The following is a 25,234-nucleotide window of genomic DNA, read 5'->3' as shown; positions in this document are numbered from 1 at the left end:
CCTTTTTCTTATTGTTGACAGCCATCATCTTGCGAAATCTGAATCCACATAGCACGATGGACTCCATTTTAAGTGCCTTGGCACCATATGCTGTTCTCTCCTCATCTAATGTCCGTGTAATCAAAGACAAGCAGACACAGCTTAACCGTGGTTTTGCTTTCATTCAGCTGTCCACTATTGTGGTGAGTGCTGTAATCAATGGCAGACCAGAAAGACACTGTTGGAACAATTTCAGCACCTGCATTTTGAGTTTCACTCCAAACACCTATGGTGGAAGAAGAGGAGGAAGTAGGATGAATAAGTCTAATTGAAATTTGCAGTTAATGTATTTCAAGACCAGGCATCTATACTGGCTAGTTGCCATAATAGATACACTATTGAACAGGGCCTTTATTATAACCCTGAACCATAATCCAAAGCCTTCATTTACTTGATCCCATGTGTGCTGCAAGAATAATCTGCTAAGGAGTCAAGGGACTTTGTTTTCCTCTCAATATGCGTTTTCAGGATTCTGAATGATATATCTGTTAGATATATCTGTAAAGAAAGTTTTGGAGCTTAACAACAGTGCTTCTAGGGGATGGAAAATCAATACACAAACTTTATAGTTGACATTAATATTTTATGATTTACCACAGTAGCCTGTCATATCACACTTGCAACACCTGACTTTTAAAGGAGATTTCTCCGCCCCCTGTGATTTTTCATTTAAATCAAGGGAAGCTGTAGTTGATTGCAACAGACGTAAAATGTTGCTTGAGGCTCAAATGCGGCAATAGACCTTTCAGACATCTCTCCTTTGGAAGAACTACTGCTGTTCGTGCTGTGTCACAAGGCTGTTTTTGAAATTCTAGGTTTCCAAAAAATTGGAAAGGGAAAAGAAAATGAGGCAGCCACATGAGGAAAAACAGTTCTGAATCCCATCATGGGCTTGCTCAAGTTGTGCCATAATTTCTTGGATCCTTGGCAACATACTTGCTGATAGATTACAAACATTAAAGCTTGGATGGGCATTTTTTTGAAGGGCAGCATTCTCTCATAGCCAATCAGTTGTATGCGGGTGGTGAGCAGGGCTGTTCCCAGCTGAATATGGATCCCATGGCAAAAATGGAGAAACCCATCCACTTCTCTCTTTTTATCTCCCTGCCTCTCCCCATCCCAAATCTTCCTACTAGCACATTTCTGAGAAAGGTACACATTGCTCTTGAAGAGGCTTATTTGCAAAAGGACTTTTAAAATTGGGGTGTGGACGGAATGAAACCAGACAGTTGGCTCACTACTCCGTTAAAAATGAAATGTAATAGTAGTGCAAACCAGATGTCAGGTTCCTTTCTTCACTAGCTGTGTTTCTTTTGAGAGATGCTTTATTTCAAAGGATTCTCGTAGACAAAAAAAATTTATTGTTCAGACTAAAAAATGTTACTCTAAGGCCCAATATATTATATGTGTCTCATACACTAATTGTATTTAGGATAATAAAACAGTGATCTATGATCCCCAGGGCCTGGAAGACTTTTACTTCCATGACACCAGATTATTTTTAGAAGAGTAACTGCAGGGGGATTTGGGTATTCTTTTTAAATGGGAAGGGAACTTGAAAGAGTGCACAGGATTCTGTCACAGAGTAGCCCGTGTATTTATTTGGACCAAGTCTTGTGGACTTTGAAGTGCCAGTGGTCCATGGTGGGCATATCCCTTTTGGGCACAATGTGCTTAGTAGAGAACAGTGGAAGGTGGGAGTAGCAGGTTCTTCTGGCCCAAGGCTTCAGTACACAGAAAGCTTGGTCTGGAATGGGATGATGGCATATGTTGTGTATTCTGTTTTAACCTCAGAATCTCATTTCCTTTTTCCTCTCAACCAGGAAGCAGCTCAGTTGCTGCAGATCCTACAGGCCCTGCATCCACCACTGAGCATTGACGGCAAAACAATTAATGTGGAGTTTGCCAAAGGTTCCAAGCGGTGAGTGAAGAAGGGCTGTATCTAGAACTCATCATTATGTTGCAGGGGCTTTTACTGATAGCCCTGGTGTTTCTTCGCAGGGATATGAGTTCATCAGATGGAAATCGCATTAGTGCAGCTTCTGTTGCCAGCACTGCCATTGCAGCTGCGCAGTGGGCCATCTCTCAGGTAATATTATTGCTAAGAAAACTTGGATTGGAGAAGTAATTTTCCTCCATTCATATACAGCATGGGAAAATTAATTTAATGGAAAATTGCACTGGATAAACTTCATCAGGTCTAGTTTCTTAGATATGGTTATCATGATTTTTATGGTCAAGCAGATGAAGACTGGTAGAAGGCAAATATTACGTATCTCAAAAACTAGAGTTGACAGGGAAAACTGGTGCCATTTTTCAAATCAGCCAGTCAAATGTATCCTAAAACAGTTCTAACATTTTGAGGCACCAAAATGTGTGTTGCCCACATTCATCAGGTAGGGATTTCCTATTGCCATCCTTGTGTGCTTACCCAAGCACTCTCAAGGCTATCTATGCACTCTGTTCTAATGAAGAATCTGTTTGATGAAAAACTCTGAGCAGCCATCATGGGACTAGCTTTCCCTCAGGGCTTGTCAAGGCCTTAGCCACTTCTGGAAAAGGTGGTGTTTTTGTTGTTGAAGCCAACAGTAGTGTTTCTCAGATCCTGTGCGATCTGAGGTACTACAGCTTTTCTTTAATACCATGCCTCTTAAAACTCTTCCCTCATGTATCTTTTCAAGATGGATCTAAACTGTCATATAATGTAGTTTCAGAATGCAGATTAACTGCATTGAACTGGATTATACGGCATTTATTTATTTATTTACGGTACTATTACCCTGTCTTTCTCAACCCTGGAGGGGACTCAAGGCGGCTTCACAATGTGGCAACAATTCAATGTCTTTAAAACAGAGTACAAAACAATCAATTAAAAGTAAAACATTAAAATACAATTAAAACCATTCGCATTTAACTCTGAACAACAGAGTAAATATATACTAATATAATACTGTTCAATGCAGTTAATCAAAATTCTGAAACTGTAATATATGGCAGTCTATTCAGCCTCGGATGACTAGTTTAAGGATGGGAGGTTGAAAAATTAGCTTGCTCACACATGTACCCTGAGCCCAAGCGGAAATGCTTTTGTATTCTCTGACTTAAAATGGCTGCCACTGCCTTTATCATTTCAAGCTTTATTTATATCTAATATATACAGTATCTTTCTGTTTTTTTGAAATAAGTTGTTGAGAAGCAGGCTGAAAATCAACAACAACAATTTTTATAACAGTCCAGTTTGTGATTTTAAAGAAAAGGGAGAAATCCCATAATGGCAATTCAAATTTTCCTCCTGATACAAGAAAATAAACTACTGTTTTAACAACAGTCTTTCTACTGCCCCATAGGCATCACAGGGTGGTGAGGCAGCTTGGACTGCTCAGGATGAGCATTCTGTGGATTATGGTTACTATCAACAGGACGAGGCCTATGGTGCTCCAGGTTTGGAGGCTACAATGTATTCGCAGGCATATTTGAAAAGCTCCCAGTCACAAACTGGCACAACCGGAGCAGCGGCTGTTGGAAAGCCTGACAAGATTCATAGCGAGGGTGCAGTGGCAGGTAAGGTGCCACAGCCTCTTTCTTCCACTTGATCTGTAATTTTTTCCTGCCTTCTGCTGACTATGTTCTGTCTCCCTCCTTATCTTTCCCCCCACAAAAGCAGCTGAGGCATCATTAGAGCCTGGAGTGCCAGGCATAGACCCTGTGCCTATTCTGCCAACTTTCCCTCGAAACGCCCAGACTACAGCAGTACCAGTTGCATATCAGGCAGCTGGCAGCGCTGAAGGGACAGCTTCTGTCCAGGGAAATGCTGTCACAGCTCAGGTATGATTGAGGTAGTGGGTCTCCATGTGCCAGAGCCATCCTTTTGGTTTCTCTGTCTACCTAACCCTCCTCTTTCTTTTATGATTTCAGTCATATACTATAGTCTCACCAGCTGTGCTGAAGCCTGATGTGCCTAGTGCTGCTCAGACCTCCAGTGCAACTTTGGGTGTATCTACCAGTACTTCCAATTTGCCTGTTACCAGCGCCATAGGGCAAGAACCTTATACACAATACCGTGAGTGCCTGCAGGATATAGATATGAGATTATGAGGGCACGTTTGGTGCAAATTTATGTTCCACTGAGGGCAGGGAATAATTTTTTTTAAAACTGGGGGGCATTTTCTAGATTATAGTCTCCTGATCCGGTGCTGTCATTATGTTTATTTCCTGCCTACTCTCTGTCTGCTCATCTTTAGCTGTCCCAGATGTCTCTACGTACCAGTACGATGAAAGTTCTGGTTATTACTATGATCCTCTGACTGGCCTCTACTATGATCCTAATTCTCAGGTGAGTTCAACCTGTCTTTAGTTATACGTTGTCTTTAGTCATATGTGGCAAGAATACAGACAGCCCTCCACATTTTTGAGAGGCACACCTATGTCCCAGCATCAGACCAGGGTTTGGCATTTGTGGATTTGATTATCTTTAGTTTTGCTGCAGCCCATCTTGAGGCCCGAGGGCACTGCAAGCAACATCTCCCTGACAAACAGCATCCCAAACACAGAAGAAGTTCAGGATACTGTTTGTCAGACAGACAATGATTATTCTGCCTTTCCCAAAGTTACTAGGTGAGACAAAGCAGCCACTTTCTCTGGCAAACCACATCTTGATTGTGAAGCAGCTAAGTTCAGGAATCAGTTTGCAAGGGAGACAGTGACTCTTCATCCTTACCCAACAACTTTGGGAAACAGCTGATGCCTCCCTAACAAACAGTATCCTGACTCTAGGCTTCAGCAGCAGCAGTGTAAAATCAAGGAAAGTAATCATCCCATTCTCTATTCTGCATTGGTCAGATCTCATCTGGAATAACTGTGTACAGTTCTGGCACCGCAATTGAAGCAAGGTATTCATAAGCTAAAAAGTATCCAGAGAAGGGCGACCAATGATCAAAGATTTGGAAAGCAAGCCCTATGTGGAATGCTCATGGAGTGGGGCTGGTTTTGGTTGGAGAAGAGAAAGCTGAGTTGGGGACATGATAGACATGTTTAAATATTTAAGAGGATGTCGCATTGAGGAGTTTGATTTCTACTGCTCTAGAAACTAGGACACAGAGTAATGGATTCAAATTGCAGGAAAAGAGACTCCACTTGAACATTAGGAAGAACTTCCTGATGGAAGGAGCTGTTCAGCAGTGGGATATGCTGCCTGGGCGGTGTGGTAGAGTCTCCTTCTCTGGGATATTGTAAGCAGAGGCTGAATGTCCATCTGTCGGGAGTGCTTTGAGTGTTCCTGCATGAAAGGAGTTTGGACTGGATGGCCCTTACGGTCTCTTTCAGCTCTATGACTCTATGAACTTGGCAACTCTGAGATTGGGATGCTGTTTGTCAGGAAGATCTTGGCTGGTACAAGGATTTTGGGAGCCAATTGTCCCCATAATTATTTGTGGTTTTTCTGCAGACCTAATCCCAATTAATGTGGAAGGACAACTGTAACTCGCTGAAAAATAGCTTCTCTTTATAAAGAGATACTAAGATAAGAGGATGGGTCTGGTCCAGAGCTTATGGTATATTGCATGGACACAAGTTATGACAATAGACTCATTGTAAATGTATCTTTGCAGTATTATTACAATGCCCAGACACAGCAATACCTGTACTGGGATGGTGAGAGGCGCACCTATGTCCCGGCATCAGACCAGGGATCTGATGGCCACAAAGATGGGGGCATTTCCGGGAGTGGCAGCGGCAAGGAGGGCAAGGAAAAGAAAGAGAAACATAAAACAAAAACAGCCCAACAGGTGAAATGCACTCTCTTGCTCCTACTGCTTATTCTTTCTTCTTCCTGGTCCTGTTTATTCTAAGGTGTCTTGAGCATTTAAGATTTCCTCTGCTTCCTAGGACATTCCTTTTTCTGTGGGCTAGGCAACTGAATTATAAGTCACTGTGAAGGGATTACCCAGCCAGTGTGGTGGACATGCCAAAAAAAAAAACCAGTCATAATGCATACAGCAGTTTGCTGGATAATTATGTTCCATAGAGCAGAGAAGGGTGAGGAAATATGGTCTCCCAGTGTAGCACACTCAATTGTGTCAGCCACAAAAAGTGAGAAATGATGGGAGGAGCAATCCAGCAATATCTGGAGGATTACAAAGACCCCATCTCTGCTAGATCAAAAGAATGGAAAGAAAACAGCATATTGTGGGATCCCCTATTTTATGTGGTGATTTTACATTTCTGATTAAGAGCCTTTTCATCATGAATTAAAAGCTGTGTTGTTCACCCACTTCGGGATTATCTTTAGATTGCAAAGGATATGGAGCGTTGGGCCCGAAGTCTTAACAAGCAGAAGGAGAACTTCAAAAACAGCTTCCAGCCAGTCTCTTCTATGCGAGAAGATGAAAGGCGGGAATCGGCCACGGCTGATGCTGGCTATGCCATACTTGAGAAAAAGGTATCTCCTCTTCCTTTACCAGAATCAGACTGGAAGCATGTTACTTTCTGTGGCTCCTTCTTGATACCTAAACAAAACGGTCAATTCTGACACTCCAGGGTAGTTTCTTCAGGCCTGCCAGTTCATCATCTTCACAATGCATGTTAATGCTTCTGTGGAATAAGACAACTTCTCTGCCAGAATCCAGAATCCGACTTGCCTTGGCTAACAATCCTTGAATCTCAATCCCAGAAGCCCAAGTTATAGCCTTGTCTCTTTCACTTTATTCATTTGAAATGTTCTTGTCAGGAAAAGAATTATATAGGGGTGAGGGGGTGGGCAGAAGTGGACTCTTGTCTTGTCCATCACTTCTTCCTGTGTGTTTGTCTTGATAGGGCAAGGAAGCAATGTGTGAACCATCTGTAATCTCTCCATCAGGCTGTGTCAGCCACTTAGTAAAGCTTTGGAAGGATTCGTTGTGGCTGCCGAACAGAAATATGGTGTTTCTTAACTTGGTAAAATGACTTAATAAACTGTTACTAGAGCTGTTTTTGTGAATTTGTTTTCAGGGGGCCTTGGCCGAGAGGCAGCATGGTGGTATGGACCTTTCCAAGCTCACTGGGGATGACAGGCTGGTAAGTCCTGCGTTCCAACTTTTCCTACAGTTTAGTCTTTAATCAGTGGGCAAAGAGGCAGGGGTTCAAAGATCCTCTATTTTCATGGCTTCTTAGGCATGGGGGGAAAGACAATGATTCATTAAAGGCGTAGGTGGAAAAAAGAGATAATCTTGTTGAGGCAAAGACAGGGCCCTCTTAACTGGGGGCTGACAGTCCATCTGCCCTTGTCTTTCCCAAGGGCCATTATCTAGCTTGCATTGGTGGATTGTATCTTGGGAAGGAGGAGGCAGGGATGACCTTGGAGCACTTATTATGGTTAACTGTCCTCCAGCTCCTTCTCAATCTGATTCTAACATGGTGTTTATGATTTACCTGTTTGCAGAGTCCACCACGAGGGTTAGTTGCTGCTTACAGTGGTGAGAGTGACAGTGAGGAGGAGCAGGAGAAGGCTGCTGATCGGGAAGAGAAGTTAACGGATTGGCACAAACTGGCTTGCCTGCTTTGTCGCAGACAGTTTCCCAGTAAGGAAGCACTTATTCGTCACCAGCAGCTCTCAGGATTACATAAGGTATGCAACAATTCTGATGTCCTTCTGAACTGCTTGTCAGATATGCCACGTGGGGGACAGCATTTTGCAGTGGTTCTGGTTCTTCCTTGAAGGTGGGGCTTGGGGTGTTCTGTCAGACCATTTGGCCATTAGCTCCTAATGTTCTAGAAATTCCATCCTGTTTGTGCCTGTTTAAAACTGGGGGAAGAGATCAACCAGACTGTACTGTCTGTGTGCTGAAGATATTCAGACTATTCTGTGTCTCATGTTTTAGGAATTCTGTAGATATTCTGAATTAGCCTATAAATGTGGCCAAATGTGAAGCTTCTTCCTCAAGATCAATAGGATGGCAGATCTTGGAATGAGAGATACACCTTGTTTTAGCTCAAGTACACAAGTCTGAGCTTTTGATCTTTGATTGTCAAATTGTGGCCGTGTCAAATTTGTGGTGGGCAAACTGCTTCCATTTTTGAAGCAACCATTTTTTCCCAGGGTCACAAGTGCCTTGGATAGACTCAGATGGAATTACAGAGGTGTGGTCTGAACAGGGAACCTGAAGATTGTTCAGAAAGCATGAAATGTTCTAGAAACTGGGAGGTCACATCCAATAACAGACATTCCAAGCACACACAAAAAGTGTCTTAACTCACCCAAGTAGTTCCCAGAACTACAAAACAGATGTACATTGTACGGGCATAAGTACAGGAGACTGTGATGGGATGTTCAGCGGATACATGTCTTTATCTCTACTTAAGTCTCTGTTCTCTTTTTCCCCTCTGCAGCAAAATTTGGAAATCCATCGGCGGGCACACTTGTCAGAGCAGGAGCTTGAGGCACTTGAGAAAAATGACATAGAGGTATTGGAGGAGGGCAGGGATGGGTAACAACTGGCCCCAGTAGTGGGAGCATTATATAGTCAGGCTTGGAATTCTTAACATATTTGTTTCATGACCTACCAGCAGATGAAATACAGAGATCGTGCAGCTGAACGAAGGGAGAAGTATGGTGTCCCTGAGCCCCCCGAACCCAAAAAGAGGAAGTATTCAGCGGTCACACCAGCCACTGTGTAAGCCATTCCTGCCTTTTGCATGCTCCTTAGTTGTGAGAGAAATGCCTTCCTTTGAGAAGGAACTCCTTTTTGTCTGCATAGAAAGCCATCTCCATCACATTAAGCCTTCCCTTCTTCAACATACTATGTACTTTCCTGTGAACTTAGTAAAAAGAGAGGACACTATTACCTTAAGGCTTTCCTCCCCAACCTCTCCTTATTTTGCAACAGGGATTTTGAACAACCAACGCGGGACGGGCTCGGAAGTGACAACATTGGTAGCCGCATGCTACAGGCCATGGGCTGGAAAGAAGGCAGTGGATTGGGTCGCAAGAAGCAGGGCATTGTTGCCCCTATTGAGGTACCAGACGGTTTTTTCCCCAAATTACTGTAAATATAGTTGCCTCCATATTAGCTAGAATAAAAGGGAAAGGAAAATACAAGGAATTGAATCAGACAATCTTCATGATTGAATAAATAAAATACAAAGAGCAGAGGTACAACTGTTCCTGGAGTGTGGTGGGAGGGGGGGGGAGGAAGAGGGAATGGGAAAATTGGATATGTATAAGTAGTAGATAAGAATAGAAATGTAAGGAAATAGGAAAAAAAGCAATCATCAGAATGTTATGAGAATATATGGAGAAAATTGTAATGGTGACTGTGACAATGTGACAAATTTACACACACATACACATATATTCATTCATTCTGTGGGACATGCTGTGTAGTTGCCTCATGAACTGTACTTGCAGAATGGAGGAGATTATGAGCCTTTTGCTTGATGATATATATGTTTTTAGATTTAGTGGAGACCAAGCTTCAACCAACGCAGACCATTTAATGCAGTTCAAAACTAGTTACAAACTGTGGAGGCCAGACAACAAACTCCCACAAAAATGCACAAAAGAGAGCCCTTTAATGCACATCAGTGCTCTGTGGCTTCTGTCATCACCATCTGGGCCTAAAACTGGTGCCAGGATTTCCTCTGTCATCATCTGCACAGCGAAACCACATTCTTCAGGACCGGTTTGGAATTGCATTCAGTGGTCAGTGTAGATATACCCTAAATCCGCTTCCTTGGATGCATGGAGTAAAGTGCCTAGGGACAGACTTTTATAGACTGTACAGGGAGGGAGGAAAGATTTATTTCTCTCTATAAGAGTGTGTCACTCTTTTTAATACTTGTTTTCTCTCTCTCTCTCCCCCCCCCCCCCCCCCACTCTGGTTTTTCCTAGGCCCCAACACGGGTCCGTGGGTCTGGCCTGGGTGCACGTGGCAGCTCTTATGGGGCTGTAGCATCAGAGTCCTACCGCGAGGCATTGCACAAGACTATGGTGACACGTTTCAACGAGACGGACTGAGTTCTTTGCAGAGTACACACCTGTACAGTATTTTGCCGATGTGTCCCACCACCCACTCCCTAGTGCCCAACTTTCACACAATGTTTCTTTGGTTGACTTTTTTTTAATTAAATGTTAAAATGGACATGAAAGTGTTTTTTACATGTCTGGAGCCTTGGAGCACATGCAGCTGCCAAGTACTTTTGTAAGTCCCTGTGCAAACATAAGTTACTGAAGTACACCACTGTGGTGTGTGTGTGTGTATAAAAAACATAATAGCTCTTTGAGGCCAAGCTGGAAGCAGAAAGTAGACTTAATGTTAGTCTCTCCATCTGAGATCCTTCTGTATTATCACTTTTTACAGAGGAGTGGACCAGTAAAAACCATAGACAAAATGTATATCACCAGAACAGCCATTGTTATTCTTTTAAAGTGGCCTGTGCAGCCCTTCAACCAGCTCTGCATAATAACGTTCTGAAAGATAAGTGAGATGAGGAGACACATCAGTCTCTTGGTAAATAAAATGCTCAGTCAAGTGCATCTATAGCCCTTCTCGCTTCCAGCCTATCTTTGCTCCCCCTTTATCGTACATTTTTAAGATTCAAGTCTAGCTCACCTTCATCAGGCAGGATGTAACTATGCCTGAAAAGGAAATCCAGTGCCACCATTGAACAGTTTGGCTTGAAATCTGGAGATCCAATGGCCTCTTTCACCTGTACAAAGAGAAGAATTATAGGAAATATGACTCTGGTTGCCTTCACTCGCCCATCACTCTTCAGATTGTGAAGAGGCCATATCCGTAAGAGCTAAAGTTCTCCATAGCTGAATAACAGTTTGACTAAAATGGTTCCCAACCAGTGATCCGTGGACCACCAATGGTTCCCAAGAACTAAAATATAGAGTCTCGGTTATCTGACATCCGCTCATCTGACACTCCGTATTATCTGATGTCCTGCTTGTCCTGGTAGCAAAGGCGGCAGCTACTGTCATTGCCACCCGGCTGGGTTCTGCGCGAGCGAGGAAGGGTGGGCGGCAAAGGCGGTAGCAGTGGTAGAAGCAGGAGCCTGGCCTCCCCTTCCTGCCTCTTCTGGGCTTCGTTGCCCTATCCCGCTCATCCTGGCAGCAAAGGCAGTGGCAGTGGTGACTTTTGCCACCCTCCCTGGCTTGCTCGCTCATGGGGCCAGGTCCTGCCACCAGGACCCGGCCCGGTGAGTGAGCGAGGGAGGGTGGATGAGTGAGCGAGCGAGCGAGCAAGGGAGGGAGGTGAGTGAGGGAGGGTGGGCGGCAAAGGCAGCAGTGGAGGCAGAAACAGGAGCCTGGAAGAGGCGGCCAGGCTCCTGCTTCTGTTGCCGACTTTGCTGCCCTCGCTCGCTTGCTCACTCACTGGGCTGGGTCTTAGTGGCAAAGGTGGCAGATCCAGGACCCAGCCTGGTGAGTGAGCGAGTAAGTGAGGGAGGGCAACAGCGGCTACCGCCACTGCCTTTGCCACCAGGATGAGCAAGGTAGGGAACCAGGGCCTGGAGGAGGCAGGAAGGGGAGGCCAGGCCCCTGCTTCTGCCGTCGCTGCCGCCTTTTCTTCTTTGTTTTTTGTTAGTAAACAAACGAACTCGCTGCCTGAGTGAGCGAGTGATCCCTCCCTATTATCCAACTTTTTCACTTATCCAACATTCTGCCAGCCCATTTATGTTGGATAACCAAGATTACTGTATGGTCCCTGTCTTCACCATTACTACACCGTTGCAACGAGAGCAACTGGTCTTGATAAACTCTCTTACAGTGCCGAGGCAATGAGGATGTTGGGAGGGGAGAGGCTGACTACTCACAAAAAGTGCAACAAGCCTCCTGACTGCTGCTTCTAACCTCTTCCTCCCTCCCTCTGAGCGGAGCCATTTCATGTGGCGCCTGGAAGTGGGGGAGCCTTGGTGTCTTCGTTTTTAGGCCTGCTCCTGGGGTTATTTGGGGTGCTGATTCAGAAAATTGCATTGGATAGACCACATCAGCTCTAGATTATTAAATATGGTTTTCTGTAGGCGAACAGATGGCAACTACTGGATGGCATATGTTTTGTATCAGAAACTAGACCTGATGTGGCCTATCCAATGCATTTTTCTGAATCAGCAGCCAAAAAACCAAACAGAATCTAAAGCTGATTAAAAACTGTATTAATAACCCTTTTGGTACTAATGTTGGAGTGTGGTCCCTGGTCAAAGTAGTCCCTGGTCAAAAATGGTTGGGAACCACTGGCCTAAAATGGCCATCCTACTTGTTAGGTTAGATACCTCAGGGAAGATAAACTGGAGCCTACTATTCTTGTCATTACTTACAACACAGGTTTCCAGACATTTCATGTTAGTGACACACCTTTTTTTAGACATGCCTCATTTCGTGACACTAGTTTCAGTTTCAACCCCTTATAAGAGATACAAACATATATAAATTGTAATAACGAAGTGTATGAGGACACAACTATCTCATGAAAACTTTTCATTTATATAAATGAAAAGCAACTCCGGTTGCTCCTGATACGGAAAAAAAATTATATATTTAAAAAACATAAATTTGTAAGATAACATACATTTCCCAGATTTTTGACATTTTTCATTACGTTTGCATGACATACCTTACCTACACACGAATGTGTCACAACACACAATTTGGAAAGCTCTGACCTACAGTATGCTCTTTCGACTGCCATGGACCCTGTATCCTTAATTAAAATTTTATGGTAAAAAAGCCTTGTCTTAAAGATTTATACACACATTATGCCACAATGCACCTTCATTAGCGGAGCACCTTTCTTGAAAACGTACATTACTTAGTCCACATGATGTCATATAACTAGGGTGTTTTATTTGTTTTTTGGTTTGCTGCCTGGCATGGCTACTACTTTGGAGCCTATAAACTATCATGCAGTTTTCTACAGCTGGTTTTATTACTCTAAATAACTGAAAGAGGAAAGATACATATGTATGGCCTCACCCCAACTGGTTCACTTAAAAGAGCTGCTTTTCTGAGCAAGTCAAATTGCATCTACCAACCTTGTCGAGTGGCCAAAGGTAGAACTCCTGCACCTCTCCATCCCCCACCTGGGGCACAAAGTCTTCAGGCAGCTCCAGGTCAAATACAAATTGGCATTCAGGATAGATGCCTCCACGTGCCCCCTCATAGGTGTAGCTGATGTGGGAGAAGGCAGGGGAAGTAGTTCAGTTATACGTATGACTTGTGTGGTGATGGCAAGCAAACCCTACAAGGAACAGCTTATGTTTAGCTTGGAGGAAACAAAGCTGAGAGGTGACGATAGCATGTTTAAATTATTGAAAAGACATCATACTGAGGAGGGGGCAGGCTTGTTTTCTGCTACTCTGGTGACTTAGGACATAATGGCAGTGAATCCAAATTGCAGGAAAAAAGATTGCACCTAAACATTAGGAAGAATTCACTGGCAGTAAGAGATGTTTGGCAGTGGAACATGCTGCTGCCTCAGGGTGTAGTAGAGGCTCCTTCTCTGGAGGTTTTAAAGCAGAGGCTGGATGACCATCTCTTGGGGATGCTCTAATTCTGTGTTCCTGCATGGCAGAAGGGGGTTGGGCTGAATGGCCCTGGTAGTCTCTACCAATTCTGAATCTATGTGATTGTTCAGGTATGTTCCTGCCTAGGGATAGTTGAAGTCCAAATTATGTAGGAGTCATGTTTCTCTCATGTATTCCTAGAACAATGAGAATAATCTTTGGGTTGTTGTCCAGCCATGTTCTAGAAGTATTCTCTCCTGATGTTTCTGCCATAGATGTGGGCAAAATGTCAGGAGAGAATACTTCTAGAACATGGCCAGACAGCCCAGAAAACATACAACAACCCTGTGATCCCAGCCATGAAAGCCTTTGACAACACACAGTCATCTTTATCTCATATGCTTGTCCCTGCATTCCTACTGAAACTGGAAATGGCATTTAGAAGGCCACCTGCCCATAAATTACTCCCATCACTGGAATTTAACCATTGAGGGCTATAACCTCTTTCACATAAATAGAACAAAGGGGAGAGGAGGGGGAGTAGCTTTATATGTCAAAAACAGTTACGTTGCAGAAGAAATGCAAGACTGTAATCCGGGAAACCAGCTTGAAAGCATCTGGATAAGAATCAAGGGAACCGGGACTCAAAAAGATCTTGTCGTGGGTGTCTACTACAGACCTCCGAGTCAGGATGAAGGACTTGATGAAGCCTTCTGTCAACAGCTGACCAAACAGGCACAAAGAAGAGATATAGTAGTCATGGGCGATTTCAATTATCCCGATATCTGCTGGAAAACAAACTCAGCCAAGAGTACAAAGTCCAACAAATTCCTCACTTGCCTTGCAGATAATTTTATGGTCCAGAAGGTAGAAGAGGCAACAAGGGGATCAGCAACTCTTGATCTAATCTTAACAAATGTGGAAGACCTGATCAATACAGTTGAAGTGGTTGGATCCTTAGGGGCAAGTGACCATGTGCTCCTGCAGTTTGCAATACAAAGGAATGCTGAAACTAAGACAAGTCAAACACGCATTCTGGACTTTAAGAGAGCTGACTTCCAAAAAATGAAGGAATTACTGAGCGGCATTCCATGGACGCCGATATTAAAAAACAAGGGAGTTAAGGATGGATGGGAGTTTTTCAAAAGTGAAATACTCAAGGCGCAAATGCAAACAGTGCCAACAAAGAAGAAAAATAAGACAAGTGCAAAGAAGCCAGAATGGATGTCCAAAGAACTTCTAACTGAGCTAAAGCTCAAAAGTGACATGCACAAGAAGTGGAAAAGGGGAGAAATCACCAAAGAAGAATTCAAACGTATAGCCAACTCCTGTAGGGAAAAGGTTCGCAAGGCTAAAGCGCAAAATGAGCTCAGGCTTGCCAGGGACATAAAAAACAACAAAAAAGGTTTTTTTGCTTATGTTGGTAGAAAAAGGAAGAAAAAGGAGGCGATAGGGCCACTGCAAGGAGTAGATGGGGTGATGGTGACAGGGGATAGGGAAAAGGCAGAACTGCTTAATGCCTTCTTTGCCTCGGTCTTCTCACAAAAAGAAAGCCATCTTCAACCTCAGCAACATGGAATGGACGAAGGATTGGGGGAAATCCAACCCCAAATAGGGAAACAAGTTGTCCAGGAACACCTGGCCACTCTAAACGAATTCAAGTCCCCAGGGCCAGATCAGCTACATCCAAGAGTATTGAAGGAACTAGCGGAAGTTATTTCAGAACCACTGGCAATCATCTTCGAGAGTTCTTGGAGAACAGGAGAAGTCCCAGCAGATTGGAGGAGGGCGAATGTGGTCCCTATCTTCAAGAAGGGAAAAAAGAACGACCCAAACAATTACCGTCCGGTCAGCCTCACATCAATACCAGGCAAGATTCTGGAAAAGATCATTAAGGAAGTGGTCTGCAAACACTTAGAAACAAATGCGGTCATTGCTAATAGTCAACACGGATTTACCAAAAACAAGTCATGCCAGACTAATCTGATCTCTTTTTTCGATAGAGTTACGAGTTGGGTCGATACAGGGAATGCCGTGGATGTAGCATATCTAGATTTCAGTAAGGCCTTCGACAAAGTCCCCCACGACCTTCTGGCAAACAAACTAGTAAAATGTGGGCTAGACAAAACTACGGTTAGGTGGATCTGTAATTGGCTAAGTGAACGAACCCAAAGGGTGCTCACCAATGCGTCGTCTTCATCATGGAAAGAAGTGACAAGTGGAGTGCCGCAGGGCTCCGTCCTGGGCCCGGTTCTGTTCAACATCTTTATTAACGACTTAGACGAAGGGTTAGAAGGCACGATCATCAAGTTTGCAGATGACACCAAACTCGGAGGGATAGCTAACACTCCAGAAGACAGGAGCAGAATTCAAAACGATCTTGACAGACTAGAGAGATGGGCCGAAACTAACAAAATGAAGTTCAACAGGGACAAATGCAAGATACTTCACTTCGGCAGAAAAAATGGAAATCAAAGATACAGAATGGGGGACGCCTGGCTTGACAGCAGTGTGTGCGAAAAAGATCTTGGAGTCCTCGTGGACAACAAGTTAAACATGAGCCTACAATGTGATGCGGCAGCTAAAAAAGCCAATGGGATTTTGGCCTGCATCAATAGGGGAATAACGTCTAGATCCAGGGAAGTCATGCTCCCCCTCTATTCTGCCTTGGTCAGACCACACCTGGAATACTGTGTCCAGTTTTGGGCACCGCAGATGAAGGGAGATGCTGACAAGCTGGAAAGCGTCCAGAGGAGGGCAACTAAAATGATTAAGGGTCTGGAGAACAAGCCCTATGAGGAGAGGCTTAAAGAGCTGGGCATGTTTAGCCTGCAGAAGAGAAGGCTGAGAGGAGACATGATAGCCATGTACAAATATGTGAGGGGAAGTCATAGGGAGGAGGGAGCAAGCTTATTTTCTGCTGCCCTGCAGACTAGGACACGGAACAATGGCTTCAAACTACAGGAAAGGAGATTCCACCTGAACATCAGGAAGAACTTCCTCACTGTGAGGGCTGTTCGGCAGTGGAACTCTCTCCCCCGGGCCGTGGTGGAGGCTCCTTCTTTGGAGGCTTTTAAGCAGAGGCTGGATGGCCATCTGTCGGGGGTGCTTTGAATGCGATTTCCTGCTTCTTAGCGGGGGGTTGGACTAGATGGCCCTTGAGGTCTCTTCCAACTCTACTATTCTATGATTCTATGATTCTATGATTCTAAACTTCACCAGTGCTTCTCGATCTGCGCTTCTCCCTTTGTTTTGGACTTTGGTTTACATAAATCCTATTCAACATGGGCAGTGGTCAGGAATTCTGGAAGTTAAAGCTCCAAAAATCCAGAGGACCAACAGCTGGAAACCACTGTTCTCTATTAGCATTCACAATCCCATTTTTAAATTAGTAAGAATCTGTGGAAAGGAGGGCAACAGTGAGAATCATCTTTATTGAACAGATGTGGCTGCTGGGGATCAAGGACCCCAAAACACTACTGTCTCAGAAGCTGCACAGAGTCCTTAGCTTTCCCTTTGGAGGCATTTTTATCATGGCTCAAGAAGTGGGCAGACATTTTTGTAGACCAGTAGTTCCCAACCTTTAGGCCTCCGGGTGTTTTGGACTTCTAACTCCCAGAAATTCCAGCCAGCTTACCAGCTGTTAGGGACTGTAGGAGCTGAAGTCCAAAACACTTGGAGACCCAAAAGTTGGGAACCAATGCTGCAGACCCTCAGACTTGCATTTAGAACAGATGCTATATTAAGATTTTAAAAACAAACAGGAAGAGTCTCAAAAAGAAATGGAAGTTTATCAGAGAAAATTTGCAGAATATAAATAAGTGCTTTTATACATTCCTTGGCTACTGATATTATTGCCTCCTTGGTCCACACATCCAAGTATATGACATCCCAACATCATCACATCTTCTCTTTGATTTGAGGTAGCCTTATTACCTGATAGTCCCCACAGCCTTGGCTAATGCTGTGAGGGAGGCAGGTATGCAGGCTTCCTCTTGGCACTCTTTTACTAGTGTCTCTCTGACGCTCAGCCCTGATGCAATGCCACCAGCAGCCTAAAAGGAATAGAAAAATCAGCAATACTGAGCTATTAAAATACGTTGTCCCATAGGCAATATTCCACCTTTATCGCTAGCCCATCATGCTCTTTCTGCCCAATGAGCAGAGTCACCATTTTATCACACTGAAAAATTTCCCAGTCATAAGACACTTCGGCCTCTGTTCAAACATGGAGAGGTACTGAGCTCATCACATGAGTTAAACTACTTCCGGCTGTCATGCATAGCCCTCTAAGGTTGAAAAGAGGCAGAAGTGTCCTGAAAGGAGGGAACTCAGGCAATCACCCTCATCACATTGAGAAATTCTCCCCCTCATAGGACACTTAAGCCTCTTTTCTAGCATGGAGAGGACCTGAGCTTATCACATGTTCCAGGGTTGAAAAGAAGCTAAAAGGAGGGAACTCTGAACACAGGCCAGCTATTATGTTCAGAGCTCCCACTTCTTGTTGCGCTTTACTCCCATCTTTACAACTGAAAACAGGTGTGATGGGAACCTTCAAAGTTTCCCATCCTGTTTCATTGCCCAACTGTCAGCAGTCTCTTGTGTCTTCTGGGGTTCGATGCAGATCAATAGGATCCCATGGAAAGCAATGGTTTTAACCTGGAGCTTCCAGGAAGTTTACCTTACCCTTGCCATTCTACCCAACTGCAGTATAACCCATTTCCAATTATTTTCAAGGGGAGAATGTACCTTGTTTTAGAACTAGATAACATTTTTAGGAACCCATTTCAACTTAATGTTTGGACTCCCTTGCTTAAAAATGAAATTGTATTACGTATGCTGAACCTAGTATAAGGGAGTTGCTTATTGCCCACCCAAATTTAAACTACTGTTCAAAGAGACAACTTAGCAGATGAAACCGCTTCCTTCTCAACACTAAGATAAAATTGTCTTGCTGAAATAATCTTTAGAAAAATCAAGCTTGTACCGATTCTGGCATGTGCAAACCCCATTTAAGTCAGTATTCTCTCTGGATGTGACCCGATTTAAACCAATACATGTATTCTGATTGTTTGCTCATCTCAACCCTCAAACAAAGAAAGCAGGGCCTTTGAACCTTCCCCTCTGCCCCATTTCTTACCAGGTTATCCAATAAGCCAGGGTATATTGGCTTGTTCAGAGCCCTACGGGCCAGCCACATATGCATTTGACCATTTCGCCAAGTGTAGCCATTCAGGTGAGCACCGTAGCACTTCACTCCAAATAACGCTGGATTCAAGAGAGAAACGGAAAGGAATAATTTGGCAAGGAGAACAGTTTCCAGGTGTGACCAAAGGAAGGGTTTTATCAGTGAATATGTTATTCTCCTGCTGTCGCTTTTTACCAAACACCGATCACATCTAGATTTATAGCAAGGAAGCTTAAATTCTGTAATTTTGTTCTAATTTAGGATAAATTTGGTTCCTTTAGGGCAAGTGACCAGAACTTAATAACTACAACAAGAATTAAACACAATAGAATGCTGAGTTTGATAAGTTGAGGGTGAATACAAAGGACTATAGTCACTCTAAAGCAGTGGTTCTCAACCGATGGGTCTCCAGGTGTTTTGGCCTACAACTCCCAGAAATCCCAGCCAGTTTGCCAACTGTTAGGATTTTTGGGAGTTGAAGGCCAAAACATCTGGGGACCCATACGTTGAGAACCACTGCTCTAAAGAAAAGCAGGTGATAGCTCTAGGCCAAAATAAACTGAAACAAGGTTTTATGAGCCTTGAACTTTCCTCTATGGAGCTGAGAAAGGGTTGGCCAGCAGCCTATAAATATAACATTCTTCCATCTCGTGACACAGACAAAAGTCTCACTCTGATAAATATTTGGCATTTACTATCCAAACAGGTCACTAGGAAATTGAGGAACAGGTATGCACCAAAACTTGATCGGCAGCAGTAGTGATCTCTGTAATACTTAATCGAAGCACAGAGACAATTCAGCTATACTTAATGCATGCCTATTGGGGCTTATGGAAGGTATACATTGCCCACTCTTGGAGTACATCTTATAGATCCCTTATATTTTTCCTAAGGTTGAGAAATTGAGAGGATTTATAACACTGGCCAACACACATTTTGGTGCCTCGAATGCTAGTCCCGTTTCTGGGTATATTTGATCTATTTATTTCAAAAATTGCACCAGTTTCCCTCTATCAACTCTAGTTTTTGAGATGCAGAACATATGCCATATACCAGCCTTCATTCTGCTTGCCCATAAAAAATCAAGATATATTAATGTAGTGTTCAAAGTAGTATCTTTTAAGCACGAAGCAACCATATTAAAAATTAAAATAAACATGTACTACATGAAACACTACTTATTTCATACTAAAAGCACAGATTTAGCACACAAATTTGGCAGTTATTTTACACACAATATCTAAGGAACTAGGACAGATGTGGTCTATCCAATGCAATTTTCTGAATCAGTGCCCAAAATAACCCTAGGAACAGGCCTAAAAACCAAGACATCAAGAATGTTTTTGAGTTGGGTTGTGTAATCTTTAGAAAGAGATAGGCCTATTCAGTTTGACTATCTCATTTTATATTGACATTGCTGAACTTTACCACTGAAAACAGGTCCTGAGACAAGCAAAGCACTAGCAATTAACATGTTCCTGGAGTAACAAAAGCAAAGGTGCCGGTTTCCTTCTTTAAGGTATTTATGATTAAACTTTGCCCAGCTCAGGGAAAAAGTAAATGGAAAAGCATTCTTGACTATAATCAGGTTGGGCTGCACTCAAGCTCTAAGCGAGTTTCTCTATGACCATTGTTCTACACATTTGTCCATCTTAATAAGGAGACCTCTCCATGACTTCTAACTGTGTCTCATCTAGTGAAATCTAACGAAAACAAGGTGTTATTTTTCTTAAAGGTTTTTTCTTAAAGGAAAAATTAAAGGTTTTCAGACTCACGGGTTGCTGCACGCTCCATGCTGAAGAGAGGTGGGTCACAAAAGTAGGGCATCACATTGTAGAGCTAGGACAAAGGCATGTTTTGGTTAACAAATAGCTCTGCTTTACAACTCCACCCCACCTTTCTTTGGAACTCTGGAAATTGTTAAAAAGAGTCATGAGCACAAACACCCACATCTCTTCCCAACCCTGTGGCTACTAGCAACCAGTCATCTCACCTCTTCCCTCCACTCTTTCAGGCAGGGAAAGGCCTGCTGCGCCCTCAGATCCCTGAGCACCCCTTGTACGGCAGACGTCCGTTGCTCATAGGAGGCCAGCTGCAGGCTCAGCTCCACACGTGCTGGTGCCTCATCTCCCTGAGACACTGAGAAAACAGCTGGATACTGACAGAGACATCTAGCCACAGCCTGTGGCACATGGCCTACCTGTTGACCAGCAACCATAAATGGCAGGCACAGAGCCTTGGAAGAGCCTGCAAGGAGATCAAGCCAAGTCAGTCGCCCACAATCCCTGTGAGGAGGGCCAAATGAATGGCAGTGATTCCCAGGAACACCCTTGGCTTTCCCCCGAAGGGTTTTGACACAATCAAAGTCTAAAGGTTTTATGTTAATGGAAAGATTCTGTACATTAGGAAGCAGTCCTGTCTAAGAGATAGAACTGCTTTAATATTTTTTTCCATGTCAGGAGCGACTTGAGAAACTACAAGTCGCTTCTGCTGTGAGAAAATTGACTGTCTGCAAGGATGTTGCTCAGGGGACACCCCGATGTTTTTCCAACCTGTGGGAGGCTTCTCTCATGTCCCTGCATGGGAAGCTGGAGCTGACAGACGGGAGCTCATCCCGCTCCCCACTTTAATGATAATTCTGCTTTTCTTGCATGGCAGGGGGTTGGACTAGATGGCCCATGTGGTCTCTTCCAACTCTATTATTCTATGATTCTATGACATTAGCAATACCTTTCTCACTGGGTTCAATACAAATGTAGCACAATCTGAGTAATTTCTTAATACAGTAGAGTCTCACTTATCCAATGTTCTGGATTATCCAACGCATTTTTGTAGTCAATGTTTTCAATACATCATGATATTTTGGTGCTAAATTTGTAAATACAGTAATTACTACATAGCATTACTGCGTATTGAACTACTTTTTCTGTCACATTTGTTGTATAACATGATGTTTTGGTGCTTAATTTGTAAAATTGTAACCTAATTTGATGTTTAATAGGCTTTTCCTTAGTGCCTCCTTATTATCCAACATATTTGCTTATCCAACATTCTGCCGGCCTGTTTATGTTGGATAAGTGAGACTCTACTGTATATATATTCATCAGGTTTTTATCCAGAGTATAAGTATCATGATACAAGCTTGTCAGTAAGTTCATACAGGATAATATCTTGGCAAGCTTGCAAAGCACTGTGGTCTCAGTCTACAAGGATTCTGTTTTGTAAGGGTGACAGCTTTGGAATATTCAAGCCATTTGTCTCCATTATCCCACATACATGCCACAGCCTTAGAATCATAGAATCTATAACTACATGGGCCATCTAGTCCAATCCCCTTGCCATGCAGGAAAAGAACAATCAGACCACCCTCAACAGATGGCCATCCAGACTGCTTAAAAGCCTCCAAAGAAAGTACCTTCACCACAATCAAAGGCACAGAATTTCACTGCTGAACCACTCTTATAGTCAGAAAGTTCTTCCTAATATTCAGGCAGAATCTCCTTTCTTGTAATTTGAACCCATTGCTCTGAGAATTAGTTTCCAGGGCAGCAGAAAATAAGCTCCCTCTTCCTTATAACATCATTACACATATTTATATCTGTCTAATCTTCTAAAATAATCCAAAATGTATCTTTTGGAACTGAGTTCTGTTATTAATATGCAGTGGGTGAAGTACCTCCCCTCTGCTGAATTTCTCACTGTTTGTTTTTGTTGGAAATATTAAACGTATGATGGAGCCCCGGTGGCGAAGTGTGTTAAAGCACTGAGCTGCTGAACTTGCAGACCGAAAGGTCCCAGGTTCAAATCCCAGGAGCGGAGTGAGCGCCCGCTATTCGCTCCAGCTTCTGCCAACCTAGCAGTTCGAAAACACGCCAATGTGAGTAGATCAATAGGTACTGCTCCGGTGGAAAGGTAACGGCGCTCCATGCAGTCATGCCGGCCACATGACCTTGGAGGTGTCTACGGACAGCGCCAGCTCTTCGGCTTAGAAATGGAGATGAGCACCAACCCACAGAGTCAGACATGCCTTGACTTAACGTCAGGGGAAACCTTTACCTTACCTTATTAAACGTATGACAAGATTCAATGGCTCTGTGTCACACAGAATCAAATAGAGGTGGCAACAAATTATGTTGAATCGAACTCTCTGGCAATGCAAGAGAGTCATAGCGAAGTTGTCCCTGAAAGGTGGCCACCCAGCCTCTGCTTAATGGTCTCTAATGAAAGGAAGGGAGCCTATTTCACGGTCAAGCAGTTCTTGCCTCCAAAACGTTCCTTCCCATGTTCAGTCTGAAGCTCCCTTCTTGTTGCATTTTTATATATTTGGAGAATAATGGTGAACATTTCTATCACGTCCCTTATCTCTTCTGAAATTCTAAAACATTGCATCTTTTCCACATGGTGGGAGCTGCTCTAGCGAGAATCAGATCCTTTGATCTTTCAGCCCACCTTTTCATCTCCTTCTCAAGGTGTGCATTATGGCAATACTGTGGGCTAAACATCCCATACCATTCCAAATACAGCAATCGACTTAAATCTGGAGAGGGCTCCTGTACCTTTACCCATTATGTAGAAGAGGAAAGGACACCAGGTGTTGCTTTTTAGCTGTGACCGCATCACATATCTGTCTAATCCTCCTTTAAGATAATCCAAATGGCGTCACTATGCATCTTTTGGAACTGAGTTCTGTTATTACTATGCAGTGGGTGAAGGACTGATCACCGTCTCCCAAAGCAGTTATTATACTCCCAACTCAAAAACAGGAAATGTAATGTTGGTGGACAGGAAAGGAGATTTAAAGATGAGCTCAAAGCCAACCTTAAAAACTGTGGCATAGACACCAAGAACTGGGAAGCCCTGGCCCTTGAGCACTCTAACTGGAGGTCAGCTGTAACCAGCAGTGCTGCGGAGTTCGAAGAGGCACGAATGGAGGGCTTAAGGGAGAAATGTGCCAAGAGGACGGCGCATCAAGCTAACCCTGAACAGGACCGCCTTCCATCTGGAAACCAATGTCTTCACTGCGGGAGAAAATGCAGATCAAGAATAGGACTTCACAGATACCTATGCATCCACCGCCAAGACGCTATGAGTGAAGTAAAGTAAGTAAACTACCTCCCCTTCGCTGGATTTCTCACTGTTCGGCTCTATGTCAAACACAGAATCAAAGTTATGTGTGACATAGAAGAGGAAAGGTCACCAGGTATTACTTTTTAGCTGTGACTGCATAACACACAGCACCTATTCAAAATGTCATGTTTTATATTACACTATGTGACAAAATTTGAAGAAAATTCTGTTCCTGGTTTGAAAGTATTATTTCCTGCTTAATAGTGCAGTCCTTACTTTGAAAGTCGTTATTATGCTCCAGAAACTTTGTTTTTGTGGCTGCCACAAACCATGTCCCAACCAGGGACTCTATGAGATGTTCATTGTAAAGACTATAGCAAAATGTGCGGCAGGATGTCCCGCAAGAACAAAGTTTTTGCAGTCTAAGAAACTTTCCCCATGTTTTGATGATAGAAACCAGTTAGGAAATGACAGTTATAATCCAGAAACACAAAATATGTTACACAGTATTACTGAACGTACGGAAGATTATAATCTGCCAACACTGCATACCATGAATTCAGATAAAAGTATAAGGGAAAGGTACAGTAGAGTCTCACTTATCCAACATAAACAGGCCGGCAGAACGTTGGATTAAGTGAATATGTTGGATAATAAGGAGGGATTAAGGAAAAGCCTATTAAACATCAAATTAGGTTATGATTTTAAAAATTAAGCACCAAAACATCATGTAAAGAACAAATTTGACAGAAAACGTAGTTCAATACGCAGTAACGCTATGTAGTAATTACAGTATTTACGAATTCAGGACTAAAATATCACAACATTGACTACAGAAACATTGACTACTAAAAGACCGACTGCGTTGGATAATCCAGAATGTTGGATAAGCAGATGTTGGATAAATGAGACTCTACTGTAAAGGCATCTATGGATAACGCCAGCTCTTCGGCTTAGAAATGGAGATGAGCACCAACCCCCAGAGATAAAAATATGCGGATACCTAATGTATATTTGCAGACTTTTTCTTGAATCTCGGTTTTGAATCTACCACTATTACAACAGCCATAATGTTGGGTCATCAGTTTAATCAAGTTGTGTGTATAGTCGGGAGAGACCAAAAGGGCCATCCAGTCCAAACCCCTGCTAGGAAGGAATATGCAATCAAAGCACTCCTGACAGATGACCATCCAACCTCCAGAGAAGGAGATGCGACCACCCTAGGGCATTGCACCAAAGTACCTAACACATGCCAGGGTCTTTTTCTGTAGCTAACTCAGAGCCCATCCCTGAAGATTACTCTGCACACTTATGCAAGCAGAGGCGTCTCCTCTGTTCTTTAAAACCTGCTTTCTCTCCCTTCCCGTCCGCACCTGCGCCGTGGAAGGAGTTCATCCTCGTGAGCAGCTCGCGCACCCGCTCCGACCACCCGGGAGCCGCCATGACGACACGGCCCCTCGAGCC

General features: G+C 43.4%; 2 protein-coding genes across 6 annotated transcripts in view; one reads left to right on the top strand and one right to left on the bottom strand.

Moving 5' to 3' along the window:
* Positions 1 to 10,151, top strand: part of rbm10 (RNA binding motif protein 10) — a 27,031-nt gene extending 16,880 nt beyond the window's left edge. The window contains exons 10-24 of one of the 5 annotated variants that reach the window (XM_008103563.3): positions 22 to 182; positions 1,863 to 1,960; positions 2,041 to 2,128; positions 3,387 to 3,600; positions 3,701 to 3,864; positions 3,955 to 4,099; positions 4,281 to 4,372; positions 5,646 to 5,822; positions 6,326 to 6,475; positions 7,024 to 7,089; positions 7,454 to 7,639; positions 8,401 to 8,475; positions 8,581 to 8,684; positions 8,898 to 9,027; positions 9,902 to 10,151. In XM_008103563.3, the coding sequence (XP_008101770.1) occupies positions 22 to 182; positions 1,863 to 1,960; positions 2,041 to 2,128; positions 3,387 to 3,600; positions 3,701 to 3,864; positions 3,955 to 4,099; positions 4,281 to 4,372; positions 5,646 to 5,822; positions 6,326 to 6,475; positions 7,024 to 7,089; positions 7,454 to 7,639; positions 8,401 to 8,475; positions 8,581 to 8,684; positions 8,898 to 9,027; positions 9,902 to 10,027 (1,976 nt within the window). In that variant the 3' untranslated portion in view covers positions 10,028 to 10,151. Of the gene's footprint in view, positions 1 to 21; positions 183 to 1,862; positions 1,961 to 2,040; positions 2,129 to 3,386; positions 3,601 to 3,700; positions 3,865 to 3,954; positions 4,100 to 4,280; positions 4,373 to 5,645; positions 5,823 to 6,325; positions 6,476 to 7,023; positions 7,090 to 7,453; positions 7,640 to 8,400; positions 8,476 to 8,577; positions 8,685 to 8,897; positions 9,028 to 9,901 lie in introns of all 5 variants that reach the window. The other 4 variants (XM_008103564.3, XM_003216707.4, XM_008103562.3 and 1 more) reach the window with 4 other exon arrangements.
* Positions 9,485 to 25,234, bottom strand: LOC100564241 (uncharacterized). Its single transcript, XM_003216708.4, has 8 exons — positions 25,144 to 25,234; positions 20,697 to 20,950; positions 20,479 to 20,542; positions 18,656 to 18,783; positions 17,452 to 17,570; positions 13,045 to 13,180; positions 10,623 to 10,719; positions 9,485 to 10,480 (listed from the first exon to the last, which is right to left on the bottom strand). The coding sequence occupies exons 1-8, from the start codon at positions 25,211 to 25,213 to the stop codon at positions 10,434 to 10,436; spliced, it is 915 nt and encodes a 304-aa protein (XP_003216756.3). The 5' UTR covers positions 25,214 to 25,234; the 3' UTR covers positions 9,485 to 10,433.

This window comes from Anolis carolinensis, chromosome 2, assembly GCF_035594765.1.
Source record: "Anolis carolinensis isolate JA03-04 chromosome 2, rAnoCar3.1.pri, whole genome shotgun sequence".
Taxonomy (NCBI): Eukaryota; Metazoa; Chordata; class Lepidosauria; order Squamata; family Dactyloidae; genus Anolis; species Anolis carolinensis.
Note: the sequence above shows the minus strand (reverse complement) of the source record. Positions and strands in the feature narration are given on the sequence as shown.